Source organism: Carassius gibelio, chromosome B18 (assembly GCF_023724105.1).
Source record: "Carassius gibelio isolate Cgi1373 ecotype wild population from Czech Republic chromosome B18, carGib1.2-hapl.c, whole genome shotgun sequence".
Taxonomy (NCBI): domain Eukaryota; kingdom Metazoa; phylum Chordata; class Actinopteri; order Cypriniformes; family Cyprinidae; genus Carassius; species Carassius gibelio.
The window spans coordinates 23,489,269-23,508,062 of NC_068413.1; the positions used below are offsets into that span (position 1 = coordinate 23,489,269).

At 36.3% G+C, this 18,794-nt stretch overlaps 2 protein-coding genes across 8 annotated transcripts in view; one reads left to right on the forward strand and one right to left on the reverse strand.

The window, feature by feature from the left end:
• The window catches only part of dmxl2 (Dmx-like 2), a 61,385-nt gene extending 58,298 nt beyond the window's left edge, over window positions 1–3,087 (forward strand). For all 7 annotated transcript variants that reach the window (XM_052582441.1, XM_052582442.1, XM_052582438.1 and 4 more), the window contains one exon: window positions 1,422–3,087. In XM_052582441.1, coding sequence (XP_052438401.1) covers window positions 1,422–1,631 — 210 coding nt within the window. In that variant the 3' untranslated portion in view covers window positions 1,632–3,087. The remainder of the gene's footprint in view (window positions 1–1,421) is intronic.
• Window positions 3,088–3,416: 329 nt separating this feature from the next.
• Window positions 3,417–10,846, reverse strand: gldn (gliomedin). The gene is made up of 10 exons (XM_052582453.1): window positions 10,097–10,846; window positions 9,385–9,436; window positions 9,267–9,293; window positions 8,906–9,004; window positions 6,591–6,701; window positions 6,240–6,368; window positions 5,686–5,751; window positions 5,472–5,597; window positions 5,142–5,292; window positions 3,417–4,496 (listed from the first exon to the last, which is right to left on the reverse strand). Exons 1-10 carry the CDS (start codon window positions 10,544–10,546, stop codon window positions 4,031–4,033), a joined length of 1,677 nt encoding a protein of 558 aa, XP_052438413.1. The 5' UTR covers window positions 10,547–10,846; the 3' UTR covers window positions 3,417–4,030.
• Window positions 10,847–18,794: the final 7,948 nt, after the last annotated feature.

Here is an 18,794-nt window from a genome sequence, read left to right on the forward strand (position 1 = left end):
TAGTATGATCGCCCATTTCGTGGCTGAAGTAAGTAGGATAAACAAAAAAATAAAGTACGTCTGTGTTGGCGCCGGTTTAGAACACGCGCTAAAAGACAGCGTGACGCGAGACGAGTGTCACTGACCACAGAGCTACCGATCTACACCGAATCAGCTCCAGATCATCGTGCAGCTGCTGAATCAAGGAAATGTTGAAATGTGACCGTGTTAACTTGTGACCTGTGTTTACTTATTATGAAAATTAACCATAGCAGACCACTGACTACATTTTATGGTTCATGATGTTAAAGAACATTTCATAACGCCTCAGAAAACTGTACATTTGTGGCTACTGTGGTTTAATTATAAACACTATCGATAACTCATATTTACCATAGTAAAACATGGTACATTTTAGTATGATCGAAGATACAAAAATTCTTCCAGAACAGACTTGTATATGTGCATTCTCAAAAGAGATGAGAAATGGATTCGTGTTCAGCACCACAAAAAGAACATAAAGTGTCACTTCCCAATGCAAATACAGCCAATAAAATGGCCCCACCGCTGTCACTTGATTGACAGGTTTCCGTGTAGATGTTGTAAATTCAAATGCAAAAGGAATTGTGATTCCATTTGAGTTTTGGCAGTTTACATGCACCGTGGCAAATGTGGTAATAAATATTGCTATTTAAATATGACAGGCTCATAGCTCGTAAGATATGGGAAACACAATTGCAAACTGACTTTGCATTTCCATTTTAAATCTGGCAGACACTGTGCGTTCGCTTAAACGAAAATGCAAACGGTAATGCGTGATTTGCATTTGCGTTTGGATTGTCACATTTTATGCATCCAGAAATTGAATTTGCAATTCTTTTTGAATAATGTCCGGAATTTCATTCCATATAATACACATTAGTGAAAGCAATTGAGAAAGGTTTCAAAATATTAATTTTTTTTTTTTTTTTTTTTTTTATGTACACAATATTTTACTGTATTCACACAAATAATGGAAGTCTGCTAGTTTTTGCAGCTGACACAAGGTAGTTCACTACTTCTAACCAGTTGTAACAGCTTATACGATAATCTCAAATAGGTAAAAATTTGTCAGTTGATCAACTTGGCTAATGTATCTATCTATAACTAATATTTACTGATGCACTTAAATTTCGACAATCAAAAGTATTCGGCCAAAAAATGAATTATTGGCTTAAGCCATAACAATGGTGATATTTAATTAGCACTTCTCTGATGGCATGTTTTTACTTTGTCAGTGTTTATTCCGAGTACATATAGCATTCAAAAATTCATATAAAAACAATACAGCAATTGTAATTCAAATATTTCAGTACATTTCAGTTTTTTATTTGAATGTTGCTTGTTAAATATATTTCTAAAAATACATAATTTCTAATAATTGTATTACTGTTCTGGGTCAGGTCTGGAAGTTGGCGGGTCACGGTCTCATGCACTCCTTTAGTGCCGAGCACGCTAAACAATCCATATTCCGAAACATCGGCGCTGGCGTGATGCAAATCGAAACCTGCCCAGGCAACCGGATCTTCACCTGTGGAGCCGACGGGACCCTGAAAATGAGGGTCCTTCCAGACCGCTACAACATCCCAGCCAGTATATTCCAGATCCTCTAACACCGGAGCCGCGTAGAAAACTGAAGCTTTCATCGGCACCTCCGCTGTGTTTCCTTAGCTGTGAATTGTATACCGGTAACAAATGTCTTGCGCTGCAGAATATCTTTACCACCCTGTCCCGAAAAATGTGTTGGAAAACATGCACGAGGTCCCTTGATTCTAACAATCGACTACTGTCATTTCTGGAGAAGAATCCAGATAACATGTTGGTAGGAAAGCTGTATGCATGAGTTGTTTGGGTCATCGCACTCCATTCCAAGGTTATTGGTCGTGCTTTGTAAAAGTGCTCAAAGCTCCATTTTTAAGTGTGTATGTGTGTGTGTCTTCATTTTTTGCCCATTTTAGCATCTAAAATACCAGCACTGTGCTTCTGCTATCAGTGTAAGTCCAGTTGTCGGATTTAGTTTTTACTGTACGTTTTCTCCTTGGCTGCTAATGTATTTGCGGAGTGTAAAATGGCACAGTACCCTGGCAGTCCGGCGGTTCGCCACGGCCCCAGAGACGTTCCTCTTCCCTTCCACATGCACACGCTGCTGTTGACACAGTTGTTTCCGTAGCAGCCAAACAGCTAAACATTCCATGCAAGATGATGATGCTTGCTCCTGGAAATGACGTTTTTGACATTTTCATCTCTCAAACCCTGAAAATCTTGGTTTGAACAGAAAGCGTTTAGTTTTTGCACAAAATATTTCTTTGTTCGTTTGCTTGTTTACTTGTTCACTTGTTTTGTTTGTTCTTTTACGAAATCTTGTATTTCTATTTAACTTTAGAAATGTAAGGTATGTTTTAGATGTCTGGGACAAAGTGCAACACTGAATAGGTTTGTGTTTTATTTATTTACTTATTTATTTTTTCATGTTTTATCTGTTCTAAATATTTGCACTCAGATCTGGGGAAACAATAACACTCTTACGTTACAAGTGATAAAAGCTCTATTAGAGGAAACTGTTATTTACTAATGAATGTCTGGCTGTGTGTGGCCGAGTAGTAGAAAGTGGAAATAGTTTTAAATGAATAAAATATATATATATATATATATATATATATATATATATATATATATATATATATATATATATATATATATATATATATAATAAATATAAAAAATGAATTATGACAATAGCTTTTACAAAACACAATAATGCTTTTATTTTATTTTATTGATTTTATCATAACTGCTGGAAATAGTCGAATATTTGGTTTGATGTATGTGGTATTTATCAAAATTATATTTGTGTTTCTGTCTGATTTGCTGGGCACCATGTCACCTGTATGTATTTTAAATGTTGAACCGATGGTCTGATGTGTATTTATTGAACAGCCTGATCTGTCTGCGTGTGTGAAAATGCAAATCCCAAAAATACTGGGTGGTTTTTCAGAAGGTACAGGTACTTCAGTTCTGTCATGGTCAAAGTTTTACCTTTGTAAGTTGAATAAATTCTTCTTATTTGAATTAAGTCATTTCATTTTTTGCTGTTTCAGCTCCGCGTGTCTTTAGAATAACATGTTTTAGGGTTTATTCCAGGATTTACAAGCATTTGTGGCTACATAAACATGCAAGCAATATAAATTAAACAATATTCTGCAAATATACTTTGTGTCTTATACATACTAGCAGTCAAAGACATTTCTATAAACATGAAGTCAACATTAAAATCTAAATTATACTTAATGCACATACTTAATCTTGTCATGTAGGGTTTATGAGTGACGTCTTACTGAAGTGATGATGTGAAATTAAATGGCAATGACAACAATGGTTATGTATACAAAATTACTAAATTCATGTAATGCGCATACATTTTCCATTTATTATTTACACACATTTGTCCTCATTCATGAAACGAGGAGAATAGTAAAACAATTTCTATGTAAACAAGAACCATGGTTTTATGAACATTTTGCGCAAAAACTAGCTCCGCTCATGCTACATGAATTAATAAATATTCACTTAAAATGCATGTTAGCCAAAAAACTAAAATGCAACGTATAAAAGTAAAAATGCAGAAAAAATTATAAATATGGTAGCCCCAAATTGCTTTTAGACACTCAGTTCAGATTTTCAAATGTCTTTATGTCATTACATTAGAGGAAAAAAAATAAAACCAAGTGCATTTATTTTTAAGAAAGTAAGCGCTAAATCGGTTTTACAAAGATGTTTGTTAAGCTTTAAATGATTAAAGCTTAAAAACTGAAATCCTGTGCTCTACTCAAACTTGTTTAAGGGTAGCTAAAGTGTCCAAATACTTAGTGCGAACATCACTAGATAGACAATTTAGCGCTTGATATATCATCCACTCAAGAAAATGAAATAAAAATATATGGGTACACATGGGTAACAACATAAACATTGGTTATTTGCTTATAAATGTGTCAGTTATGTCATGCATTTTTGATTATTCATCTGAGAGGAACTGGACTTGGTATGATTTGACGTAGCTGCTGTCCCATATGTAGAGATGTTTGTCTCTGGGATTGTATGAGATCATGGACAGAACCCCTCCAGGTGCCCTCAGATCTAGACTGACACTAACCGGCTTCTCTTTCAGGAGGTCGAAAGCATATGCCACCTTTGTGTCTTTAGTATCCGTGATGTAGAGAATCCCGCATGCGATAAATGCATTACCGGCCTTGGTCCTGGGATAGGTGGCGTTGATGTATGAGGTGACGGAGAATGTTTTCTCATCCAGTCGCGCCACCATTATGTTGTCGTCAATGTTGGCGGCAAATATGATCCACATACCGTTCTCGTCTGTTGCCAGTTTGAAATATGTCTTTGAGTTTTCAAGAAAGTAGGACTTATTGTGATAGAAAGCATTTTCAATTGTCACCATGTGTAAGATCTTCGTCTGGAGGTCAAACCTGGGAGAATTGGAGAAGTGTTCTTACAAATTAACTTAAGAAAAGTCTTTCTGCTGTTGTTCCAAATTATACTATTATACAATTATGTGATTATACAATTAAGTACTGAGTAATATTAATTTATGAACTTACAGTTTGGATTAGGGTTTGGTTTAGGTTTAGGTGGATGCAATTATGCAGAATTGAATGTTATTACAATAATAAGTGGAGGTAATGTGTGAATAAGATACTAAAATTGTTACTAAAACTTCTACCAAAAAGTCTGTCCATTATTCACCTTACAGTAAACTACAGTAAATTTTAAACGTATAAAATCGGGTTACACTTTAAGGTGTCCTTGTTAACAGTGTAATTATACAATTACCTACTGAGCAATATTCATTAACTACATGTGCTTACTATATAGTTAGGGTTTAGCTTACAAGGTGTAACAAGGACACATTAAAATAGAGTGTTACCATAAATTGTTTTTAACTGTTTCTATATGGCAAGTTATTAATTTATGATTGATAATTGGTTTCTTCATTTTATTAATTGGAACTCCCAATCCTTCATATGTTTGGAGTCACATGATGACAGAATTTTCATTTTTGGCCCAATTTCATGACTTATGGTATTATCAAGGAGATCTGTCTTCAGTCATACTTAGCAATATTAGAAGTTCCAGCGATGTGGTAGAATACTGAGCCGTTATGTACAACGTGGCCGCAACCTTGGAAAAATTTTCGGACATCAATGGATTCACTGCTGCCGTTCTGGAACGCTGCGATACTGTTGTACTCCTTTATGATGCGACCTAAGAAATTAGTGAAAATGGGGAAAATCTTAAAAGCAATATTCCAGGTTCAATATATGTTCTATAACAGCATTTAGTACCAAAGATTAAACATTTTGATCACATTTAACACTTGCAGATGGAAGTAGAGTTTAAATGTAGGCTATATATGTGCTGAATGATGGTTCTCTTATCAGTACCCGAGAAATGTTCTGCCACCCAGATCTTCTCATTGTCGTGAGCAGCAGTGTCCATCATCCATGCTCCAAATGTGCTGCTCATTTTCATCAAATGTCTGGGGTTCTGCACTGACTTTATGACACAGTCTACCAAACACAATCACACAGTTAGAGGTAGAGCTTATAAAAGCTGTAGTTAAATGTATAACAACTTATAATTTGCTCCTGTTGGTACCTTTCATCTTCCATGATACTATTTTCTGGCTGATGGTGTCATCATTTGGGACTGAATTAAGGTGACCTGAAAATAAATAACAAAATTACACATGTATATTTTATTAAATGTTTATGATGTGTGTTACAGGGGAAAGTCGCTATACCCAGTTTTGGATGTCCATGTCATGTTTTGCCACAAAATCAAAAGGGGGTAAAAGAAATTATTGTAAATAAAATTAGAAATTTGATCACTGAAAATCACATTAAAATATTTTGTAAATTCACAATAATTATGCAAGAAGAAATATTATTGTTAATATAATATAATAATATTATAACTAATGCAATGTGTACATTAATTGTACAGTAATTATCCTTATCAATGGCAATTTTCATTCGTGTAATAAAAATAATACTTTTAATGTATTACAGTTTTCACAATTTCTTATGATTAAATTTCTTATGAATTTCTTATGATTTGATTTTTTTATTGTTTTTGATTATGAGAAGGATTAATGAGGTAATTTTGAAATATGTACATGCACAATTTAGGATTTTAGCCATTCAACTTGCCTACAGACTCTTTCCCCATGTGGAGATGTGCCCTTTGGCTCCTGTGTCTTAGTGGCCCTTGAGGCCCGGGGGGCCCTGGAGGGCCAGGTGGACCAGGGAGGCCAGGGGGTCCCATTGGACCAGGTGGACCTGCAGATTAAAGCAAAAGGAATATGGCCATCACTCATGTATCATCACTCACATTGTGATCCATGGAGGTCCAATATCCATATAAATTGCTGTACTATATCTTTTATATCTACAGGGAAAATAAAATGGCATAAACAATTGTAGTGTTGCTTAACAAGACCCTTAAGCTGTGACAATATTCCAACATCCTCATATCCTATTAAAAACAGAATGTGTCTTTACCCTCTACAATGACATCATTTGAAGGTTCAGCATGTTCTCCTGGGGGTCCTTGGGGTCCAGGAAATCCTTGTTCTCCTCTCTCACCAGGCTCACCCTTCTCACCCTGAGGACCTGCACACAGGTACAAAAAATAATTCATTTATGACATCATGCAGAACATTTTTTCAAATCATTCAGAATCCTTCATTACATTATTACAATCATGTAATAAATATTACACTTTTTAACTGAATTTGCTGATTTTCTGTCTATGCTGTGTCTTAAGTTTGAAAGAACTCTTATCCTAGGGGACAAAAAAAGACTCTGTAATGACTAAGGACCTTGTGACTTTATTGGAATGTTTTGATTTGAAGCAACATGTGGATTGCTCCACACATATTAAGGGGCACACCTTAGATCTGGTTATCTCTACTGACACTGCTTTAAATTGGTTCAAGTCTTATCTATCAGATCGTAGGCAGTTTGTGTCCCTGGGTGGTTGCAGGTCCAATATTGGCTCAGTGCAGTTTGGTGTTCCACAGGGTTCAGTTTTGAGTCCCTTACTTTTAGTATGTACATTTTTCCCCTTGGGCTATTTCTAAGATCCATTGGTCTTAAGTTACATTTTTACGCAGATGACACTCAGATTTATATTCACTCAAAACCTGGTGATAATTCGGCTGATGCCTGATGCATATAAGAGGTAAAAATCTGGATGTCTCAAAATTCCCTCATCTCAACAGTGACAAGACTGAGGTTATGCTGATTGGTTCACCCCATCAAATACATAAAGCTAGTATTTTAAACTTAAAGATGGATGGGTCTATTATGGAGTGTCAAGCAAAATTTAAAAATCTGGGTCTGATATTTGATTCATACTTAACTTTTGTTCCTCATGTTCAGAATACGGTTACAGTATAATTTTTTCACCTTAGAAACATTGCAAGACTGCGTCCCATGTTAGCTTTTTCAGTGGCTGAAATACTGATCAATACATTTGTCTGAGGGAAGTCATGGCCTAGTGGTTAGAGAGTATGACTCCTAACCCTAGGGTTGCGGGTTCGAGTCCAGCAATACGACGACTTCAGTGCCCTTGAGCAAGGCACTGAAGCCCCAACTGCTCCCTGGGTGCTGCAGCATAAATGGCTGCCCACTTCTCCGGGTGTGTGTTCACAGTGTGTGTGTGTGTGTTCACTGCTGTGTGTGCACTTTGGATGGGTCAAATGCAGAGCTTGAATTTTGAGTATGTGTCACCATACTTTGCTGTATGTCACATCACTTTTTTTTCACTTTCAATTTTCTCAAATTGACTACTGTAATGCTTTGCTCGTGGGGGTCTCGAAATCTACTCTAAACAAATTGCAGTATGTTCGAAATGCAGCTGCCAGAATCCTGACAAGTTCCAGGACAAGTGAGCACATCTCTCCAGTCTCTCGAGTCCTTGCACTGCCTTCCGGTCAGGTTTCACGTTGATTTTAAAATTCTTATGCTCAACTACAAGGCCCTGCATGGTTTAGCTACAGAATATCTTACTGTCTTTAACTGTCTACACCCCACGGCGTAATCTTCGCTTATCGGATTCTGTCTTTTTAACTATTCCTGTAACTCGTTTACTCTCTATGGGTGACCGGGCCTTCTCTTCTGTGGCACCTAAACTCCGGAAATCTCTTCCTACTGAAATTAGACATGCTGAATCCCTTCGTATTTTTAAAATCTTCTCTTAAAACGTTTTTTTTTTTTTTTTTTCAGTTAGCATATTTGTGATATGCTTCTCTGATTGTCAATCTCAATGTATTTTTTATGAATGCCTTGGTAAAGTGCTTTGAGATGTAACTTTTAAAGGCACTATAGAAAATAAAGTTTATTATTATATTGTTGGTTCTAAACTTCTTGTAACATCTACCTAGCCAGGTAAACTGTGTGTTTTGAAGCATTAACTGCCAATTAATAATCACTTGCTTGTGGAACGTAAAATATAGTAATTTCTCCACCACGGTACATAGAATTTCATTCAGTTTCTGCATAATTGATTTGCTGAATGGCACTTCTAGAATGTCTGTGGGCTCTTGTGCTCTCAGAACAGAGCAGTCAGTCAGCTGTTATCATGAGTTCTGCTTTATTCAGTGGGAGATCTCGAAGTCTTTCTGAATCCTGATGTGTGACAGAAGCAGGATAAAATCCCCCTCTTATTTTCTTGAGTGGATGATAAAAGCTATAGAAAGCAGCCGGAATTTCGGGAAGAGGTTTGAAAGGAGGAAATTTTCCTTTTTGACTGTATTCATTCATGTGCATGATGGATGGATTTTCCATGTTCTTTTGCATATACAGTAGCTGACCTCTTTTCCCTCGTTTTCCATGTGCTCCAGGCTCCCCTGGCAACCCTGGAATTCCATCTGTTCCGTTATACCCCGGCATTCCGTCCACACCCGGCAAGCCTGAAATTCCATAAAGTAAGATTATGTGAGTAATTCATTATTTGGAATGTTACACTGAAAATTGGTGTAGAAATTAATTTCACTTGGACAATTTCACAATTAAGTACAAAGAAATGGCCATGTAACAAAAAATAAATAAAAAATACACCTACAATAAGCACTTTTTTACATTATGATCATCATATCTATATATATATTTTTTTTTTTTTTTTTTTTTCTGTAGTAGAACCCATAAACAACATTAAAATAATTAATTTCCTACCTGGAATTCCTGGTGGCCCTGGTGGCCCTGTGAAAGCCAAAAGCAAACAAAAGTTAAACTTGGAGACAACAGATTCAGGACACAGTAAGTTGTGAAAATAAAAACGACCCATACTCACCGGTCAGACAGACACCTTTAGTACTGTTGCAAATGTCCAGAAGAATTTTAACCTGAAACATATATTGTACTCAAGTTTTTGGAGGCCTGTGTTGAAGTATATTCTAGAAGAATCCAATTATGTAACTGCTGGAGCAAAACAAATTTAAAGGAGCTAAAAGTATTTACTTTTAATTTATGAAAAGAATAATCATCTACAGATAACACATAAATCATGTATATATATATTAATATTTTTATTTGTTTTTTTTATTACACCCTTAGAAAGTAAAACAATATACTGTGTTAATGTAAAGATTAAGAATTGTATCTATATTCTGAATTACGGCATTTACAGGCATTTCTACAGATATTTATAACAGACTTTTCGTTTTTGGCTCTTTTTTTTTAACAGTGTATGATTAAAATGTTAAATATCATTTTACAGTGCATACTATATTATAAACATTTCATTAAAAAAAAAAAAAAAAAAAACATTTCCATCAGGAGATTCAGACATATTGCATTTGCAACTTAATAAAATTAAGCATAATTTTTTTTCTAAAATTCATAATTTTTTATTTCTTTATTTATTTTCCCCCCTCAACCTAGGGAAAACAGTTTGGGAGAAATGGATTAAAGTTAAGACTTTCCACATTTTTTTTTTTTTTTTTACTGTTTGCTTTTGTGTAATCACCATAAATAAATCAATCATGTCAGCATGAGTTTCTTACTGGCACCATGGAGTATGTCATCATCATCATCATTCCATCCTGCTCTTCTGTTTTGTGCTGGTAAACCGGCCCATGCGTCTGCTGATACTGATATTGGAAATCTCTCAAGACTTCCTCTCCCACACTCCCCTCGTGCTCCTCGAAGGGTCGTGTCCCTCGATGCTGCCGGCTGCGTTTGTTTCTGGAGTATTGATACTCTGCCTCATCTTCGTTCACCTGCGTCATGAACTCCACCACGGAGCTCTGAGAGATCTCCACCATCTGTCTCTCCACCTCGGTCAGATGAGCCCACAGCTCTCTCTGCTGAACCAGGAGCAGAACCAGGCCGGCACAGTTTATTACCGTCAGTACGCACACACTGTACAAGATCAAGCGCACCTGCCAGGACATCCGGCCACCACACTGCCTGAAGCCTCCAGATCTTCTCAACTCAGCCAATGGATCCAGCATTCTGACTTCAATTTTAGGAAAAACAAAAAAGTGTTCAAAAACTGCAACGCACAAGTCACAAGTCTAGAATATTGCCCTAAAAAAGGACAGTTTCTGGACGCGAGAAGACAATTGAAGTCCTTGTTTCGAGTCGAGTCTGTGTGCGACTGAGGGCTGCTGGGCTTTGTGCCGTCCTGATGCGCTGGAGAAGAAGCCCCCACTTGTGCAGTCACCTGATTTATATGCAGTAGAGTCCATTCTTCAGCATGACCGTGGGTTGACCAGCATAATCCACATCGACACCAACAGCCAATGATGTGGAAGAAAACTAGACACACTGAGAGCCACTGCAAGATTTCAGTAAACAGTTCTACTAAGACTGTCTCCAAACATCTTCAAATATGTACTGTTATGTATTTTTTATTAGACAATTCAAAGCTGTCTTGGCAAAGGTAGTGCAACTTTTAACACCAGAATGTGTACTAAACATTTTAATTGACACAATCTGAACATATAGCCATATCTGAGACATTATAGACAAAACAATACTTAAAAAAAAAAAAAAAAAAAAAAAAAAAAAAAAACCCTATTCAGCTTCAAGGTGATTTCATGAACATGTCAGAGTGAGTAAATGTCAGCAGCTAAAGGAACTCAGACTGTTTGAGTTTTATTACAGAATCGGGTTTTGATCTAATATCAGTTAGCACCTCGCTCTCTTAAATAATGAATGTGGAATATATCTGCACTCGCTATAATTTGAAATGGCAAGCACTGCCAGTATTGGTAATTAAAAAATAATTAATAATTAAAGAATATAATAATAATAAAGTTTTGTGGGTGCACAGCCAGATTATTTGTGCATTAAAAAAGATGAATTTCCTCTGGTAAATGCTGGTGCACTGCTGTATGAAGATGTGAAGTATGTTGTGTTTTGTGCTCCTCTGCCCTGCAGCTGTAGGTCATTGGCAAATAAAACATACAAGCTGAGCTACAAGCTCCTTGGTTGGGTTTGTGTGATCATGCAAGCAAGGAACAAGAAGCTTAACTTAAGAGAGTGTGTATTACTGAGTATGTGCTTATGCTGAAAGGAGTGTGAAGGTCATATGAGTTCAGTCAAGTTTTTTGTCATTTCTTTAAGTAGTTCTTCACTGGCAAACAAGGTGCTAGTTGCCAGAAGTCTGGCTTGTAAGAATAATTGGAATCGACTTTTTTTTTTTTTCAGCCAGGTTCTTTGGTAAATTAATAGTTTTAATGATTAGGATAGGATAATAATTATTTGATTGTCAACTTTCCATTGAATTAGCTCAAACCCTTTAAAGAGGTTTTACTATATTTGAGGTAATTAGTATCAGCATTGGAGCTAACACGTTACATAATTAGAACTATTAAAACCAATTTAGTTTTTGTTCAAAGTAAATTAAATAATGCATCAGAACTTACAATTACAAAATAACACATTTTACTTTACAGTACATAAAAAGCAATAATGTTACATAATCATTTAATTATATTGGGAGATATAGAATATTGTAACAAGCTTGTTAAAAGTAGCCTAATGTTCCAACACTAGTTAGAACAGCTACATACTGGTAGAGAAATCTGGCTAGAATAACTTTATTTTTAAACTGGTTTAAAGCTCAAATTTATGAGGCAGTCAAGGTCCCCAACTCCTGTCCCCTGACAAACATTGAAGAGTTGATAGACAACCAGCCAATAGTACATCTTAATTATCAGGTCATTAAATGGGAACTAACTTTTCAGCATCATGAATAAAGAGAATGTTCCTTTAGAGTAATAAAGTTGTGTTATCTTATGACATGCAAATCTAGATGGTTCCATTTTTCGGAAATGTTCTGCTGATGTCAACAGTGGTACCATCAAGTCAGATTGTAGGCTGTCCAACTTTTTGAAAGATAGTAAAAAAAAAAAAATACTTAAAAAAAATTGTATTCCCATTTAATTGGAATTCATTAGAAGATAGTATGTAATTCACTATGTTGAAAAGTAGATTGTAACAGAAATGAGTCGAACCAGAAAAATTAAAGAGTCTATCAAAGCTGTGCGTTGAAACACGAGCCGAATTCCTCAGGAAGTCATAAATCAGTTCTAGTGCCACAAGAACCAAGCAAGATGACCAACCAACTTGTTCACACAAAAGCTTTCAACATTAACACCACTAGAACAATTATTTACAATTTCAATTAGAAGAAGAGAAATTTGGTGTCAAATTTGTTGTTCGTAATTGAAATGCAACGCTGGACATCACATGGAAACCCATGAGTTAAACACTTCCATTGACTTCCCCCCACCTAGCAGAACCAGACTGAAATTCCTAAGGGGGAAGGGATTTTGTCTCCACAGAAGTATTTGTCAAGAGAATGGCAAAGAAACTGCTTTTTGTACATGTATATGGACCAGAATGAACGCAAAAAGACTTATAAATGAATCAGTCCATCGCTTCACCCCATATTCATTTATGTGTAACCCACACATTTGACTATCATGTTATAATCACTTATTGTGTATGTTTTTTTTAATAACTATGGGATAGCTGAAGGATACATAGTCATGTCTGGTATGTGTGTGATTGAATTTTCTTGCTTGATATTGTCCTGACAATCATTTATTTGTAAAATATATCATAACCTGGTAATAGGAATCATGTCCAAAATTAGACCCTGCAAGTCAGGAAAATTCGGACCACAGGCTTGGTAAGATAAACAAATGATTTATGATACCCCCGAGCTGAGACAATATCTGATTGGTCAAGACAACATTTGAGGTGTGGCCAACAGGCCACTTTAGTGAAAAAAAGTGAAGTGACATTCAGCCAAGTATGGTGACCCATACTCAGAATTTGTGCTCTGCATTTAACCCATCCGAAATGCACACACACAGAGCAGTGAACACACACACACTGTGAGCAGCCATTTATGCTGCGGCGCCCGGGGAGCAGTTGGGGGTTCGATGCTGTAAGGTCCAGACACTCGGCCCAAGGAATGTATCCGGTGCTGGATGAAGGTTTCCTGCGTGTTCTGTCTTTCAGCGCGTAGAGTTATTCATTTTAGGTTAAGCTCAAATCTGACTCCATTTTATTATTTAATCTGACTCCATTTTCTTATCTAATCTGACTCCATTTTAGTATGACCTCGAATTTAGGTTGAAAGGCAAATTGGTTGTTTGTTGGTCTCTAATTATTATTGTTATTCTTCTGAGATTTGATTATTCTAATTTAACTCTTTACTTTATTTTACTCGTTCATTAGGAATCTATGTTGCTCAGGGTGCCCCACGACGGCCGTTCTTCTACGTGTGCCCCACGATCACAAACTCACCAGTCTCAACAGTAGTCAGAGGTTTATGTCTAATCCATTTAATCCCCCTCAGCTACCCATGTACAACTTAGTTAAAGCTCAGAACAATAATCAGCGGTTCTGCTAGCACTATCTGTCTAGCCCCCCCCCGACAGTCATATAACTTCGTACAACTTAATTAAAGCTGAGACAATAACCAGCGGTTATGACCAGTACTGTTACTAGCCCCCCATAGTTAATGCAACTGAGTACAACTTAACTAAAGTCAAGCGGTTTAGCCAGAAATCTAAAACCTCACCTGATGCGCCCCATGCTCCATCTAGTTTTAGTATGCACTTAACCCTGGACGCAGATTTGCGGAAACATAGCCTTCACTTAATCTCCTTGAGAAAATAGTTTCAGAGTCAGTCAGAGTAAGTCAAATGTAACAATTTATTATCAGTCAGGTAAGGATTATGCCAATCACATAGCCAATTCATAGATATCAAATCAATACTAGACACCAAATTCTCAAAGATGAATCTAATAGTAAAAGATGCATACCTGACTCTTAGAAAAATACATAGTATGAAGTGTGTGGACACACTTCATGCTATGGGCTCATTCCAGCTACAGAAGGCCCTGATCCTTTTGCTGCAATCGTTTAAATACCTCAGACCAACACAAACATCCCCCGAGATGAAGACAGAAACTAACAATTGGAATTTGCATTAGGTCAGGTCCCAGACCAGGGTAGTTTACACCTCAATGGGAACAGAAGGTAATTTACACGGAGGACCCTAGGAAGGGGCACTCCCTCCCATTACAGATATACAGAATATCTCTTAATTCTTAGGAAATGAATTATCTTTTAATCTACTTTTGTAAGACAGACACCATTGTACCAGTTGCACTGAGACAATTCAAATGACACCAAACATGACTGTAAATATCACTTGCATTAATATATACCATTATATTCTACTATTGACCATTCTGAGTGAGCTATGTGAAGGGAAGGAATGGAATGAATAGGAACTGTTGCATATGTGAGAGAAGCGCTTCCTGCATTTTCTCTCAGTGAGATGTGAGAACAGATGTCTGTATGTTAATGCACTGTGTGTCCTTAGTATATCTCAGAAGATCAAAGTGTCTGAAGTTTCTGTAATTCTTACAATGCCTTGCTCAAGGGCACCTAAGTCGTGGTATTGAAGGTGGAGAAAGAACTGTACATGCACTCCCCCCACCCACAATTCCATCCGGCCCGAGACTAGAACCCACAACCCTTCGATTGGGAGTCCAACCCTCTAACCATTAGGCCAAGACTTCCCTTCCCCCTCTTAAATACCTAGGACACCATGAAATCTTGCTTTTAGTCGGCTTTTTAGTCTCTGCTATTAGTCATGCCTGCTTTTAGCTTGTAGCTTTGCTAATTAGCTTTTAGTCTGCTTTTAGTCTCTAGCTATGCTGCTGCTATTAGTCATTTTAGCCTGCTCTTAGCTTTTAGCTTGTAGCTTTGCTACCTAGCTTTAGCTTTTAGCTTCTAGCCATGCTGTTTAATCATCACTGTTCTTTGAGCGCGGTTCCAGCGTGCTTCGGCCTGCAAGCCTGCTGCTACTTAGCCACGATGAGAAGGAACACAACCTTGTCTCGTCAAACTTTAGTACTTTTCTTTTCCGTTTGAGAGTTTCGTGTTCTGAGTTAAGTTTTGTAACGTCGACCTCGTCTGCACGTTTCAACTCCAACCAGCCACACTCCAGCTTCAGCCAACGCCCAAGCACGGGCTCCCCAAGACGTCACTTCAGCGACTGAACTTCCAGCCAATCAACGACCTCGGGATAGCCCTTTCACCGGGAGTCTTTCACAGGAAACGCAAGTAACTTTACCTCCAGGCTGTGACCTTTGCTGGTGTATCTAATATAATTTTAACCTCACTGAGGAACTCAATGCGAGGGCTAATTACGTGATTGATGGTTGTTCATGTCTATGCAATTTAACGTATTGCTTTAAACTTGGGATTCCATATTTCCATTCTCTTAAACTCATCTTTCCCTAACTTTATATCTTCCTGCAACTTGTGTGAATGTGTGAGTGCGTGTGTTTATGTGTTAGATTAGTTTATATGTCTTAGATTTATCTAATAAAGCCTTATTCATATTGAAAAGAGAAGTATCTTGTGTTTTGTGCTTACAAGTTAATGTCTTAAACTGCCGATCTTGTTACTGTGCTAATTGATAGTGTTTCACTATAGTTTGGATATTAGTATCCAGCGCAGATTTGATGTTAAACGGCTCGTTCACTGAATCACAGGGCGTCTCAGTGACCAGCCGTGAAACAGTGATTCTGTTCAAATTCCCTTTAAAATCTTAAATGATTCCCTTTAAGCTAAATTGACCTGTTTCCATTACAAGATATAAAGCTGTATGTCATCTGTATAATAATAAAAACTAATGCCAGTTTTCCTAGTAATATCACCTAGTAATATCACCTAAAGCAAGTATTCACAAAATTAATTACAAAGTGCCTAAAACGGAACCTTGTGGAATACCAAAATTTACTTGCAATAGAATAGCCTACACAAGCAGGCATTAAAAGAAATCTCATTTATATGAATATTTCAAAGGGGTAACACATTAATTATTAAGCAGTCAAAAAAAAAAAAAAAAAAAAAACAACAAGATACTTGCTATAAGTTTTTTATAAAACAGGCCCTCAGACCTCAGAGAGGTCAGTTGAGTGGACATTGGATTGTATTCAGTAAAGGGAAGTGGTTTGGCTTCTCTCCCTGTGTGATTTGGCACTCCTCATGAGAAAGCCGAAACAAACATCCACTCTCAACAGCCGCACGGCTAATACTGCTTTCACTGAGCTGAACACACAACCATCACAGAGATCAATGCGCACTTTCCCCAGGATGGAGGTGTTGGTGATGGACTGCTGAAATAATTCAGTGAATGGACAATAAAAAAGACATAATCATGAAAAATAAAACTGTACTTATTGAGTTTTGCAATTAATATTTATGACAAATGCAGTAAAACCCAATAAAACACTTTTCCTAGATGTCTTTGAAAGAAAGCACCAGCAATAAAACATAAATGTAAATGATCTATAAATGTATGGTTGACAGTACTCACAATTCTCTTCCTTGTGGCTTCCTGCCCACAGTTTTGCTACAGGGGACAAACAACTTATTTGACGAATTGCGAAACTCAAGGACCACAAAGGCTGTATTGAAGTGACGACATATTTAAGTGACGTGTCTTTCAATGTGCAAGAGGGACACTTTGTTCTCCAATGAATTAAAGATTACTTGTTTCTTTCCGAGAAAGACATTCCAGCCCCAAATATGTGTGATGTTGCTGCATGTTCAAAAGGTTGACTCCTTTATGAGAAACACAATGTCTTTATTAAGACCACCCTGAAATTTGGGCAACCAAGAAAATTCACCCTTACACCTCCATGTAGTCACATAACTCAATATATGACACGAGTCAATGAAATGAATAAATGTCAGTCATAAATGATTAATTAAATGAGCAGAAATATGTTGTTAGTAAGTTATAGGTGATAACACAAGTCACATATCATAGAAACGTGAGATTGAGTATATTTTACTCAGAATTAGTTTACTCAGAACACTCTAGCAAGCACTTAAACATACAATACATGCTAAAATCACCTTAGCAGCCACGCATCGTTGCCTGTTTTGCATGGGTGAAGGCCACTTACATTTTATTTCTCCATAAGTTAATTGGTACATACAGTAATATTACAGCTTCAGTCTCCATGGAATAACCTGAAGTTAAGTGTTGCAGTGGTTCAAATAACCCCTATGGGTCTTAATCCAGCAACATCTTGTTAAGTACTCAGAGGTTTAACCATTAAGCTGCTGCCATAAAATTCATAAAATTCCATTTAATTCTTCTACATCATAAATAAGATTCAAAGTTAGATGGTGAAGATATAGTTAATACAGCAATGGGTCAATGTTACATTATTATGTATTTGTAATGTGATGTTCAATGTCAGAGAACGAATGTGGACACATGAACTATGAAGGATCCTCCCTTTACAAAGAAAATGCCAGAATGCTGAATGCATCTGCTCTGACCGCACTCAAAGATGTCAGCTTATTTCCATAAATTCTTTAGCGATGAAAGTGGGCGTTCAGTGAATTCACAATGTCTCTGAATCTGATTAGACACAAAATGACTTTTGTGTTCATTGTAACAATTTGTTTTTGTTTTAAATTGAATGGTGAAAACCATAAAATATAAAATATTGATGTATTAAGACTGAACACGAAAAAATAAAAACATGAAGAAAATTGATAATGAAAGAAATTAATTTAATAATAATTAATAATGGATTTGACACAGCTTCTGGGTAGGTAGGACATCCATACGGTTTTAGGTCAGGCTGTCTGGTTTTGAAATACCACATCTCCAGAGATATATAATAAACAAACGAAGAATTAAGAGAATGAATAGACAAATAAATTGTCAAATAAATAGGCTATGTTTAAGTTAAGATTTACTGTCATACATTTTATATATATATATATATATATATATATATATATATATATATATATATATATATATAAAATGTAATATATATATAATTTATATATATATATAGATTTTTTTTTTTTTTTTCAGTATTTTGCTAACAAAAAGAGTTACAAACAAAATGTAGCAGAACCTTTTTAACCCTGTTTCACACATCGGCATTCCAGAATGAATCAGCACTTTTTGAATGAATTAGGTGGTCCGTTGTTTATAGAAACATATATTTATAAAGTCACTTGATTTGTTCTGAAAGAATCAGCCATTTTGAACAAATCAATTGAACGAATGAATCAGCTTACTCACAGTGACCTGTCATTACCTACTAGCAGTTTTAATTTCATATTTAAAGTATTACTTAATATTTCATATTTCGATATTCAAATATATTTTGATATAATTCATG

Bases quoted from the DNA above. Each gene is read 5' to 3' on its own strand.
- gldn (XM_052582453.1), bottom strand. From the start codon at position 10,546: ATGCTGGATCCATTGGCTGAGTTGAGAAGATCTGGAGGCTTCAGGCAG. The intron at 9,294-9,384 runs GTGAGTATGGGT...TGGCTTTCACAG, and splicing joins TAAAGGTGTCTGTCTGACCG to GGCCACCAGGGCCACCAGGA. The intron at 4,497-5,141 runs GTATGACTGAAG...CAATTCTCCCAG, and splicing joins GGAACTTCTAATATTGCTAA to GTTTGACCTCCAGACGAAGA.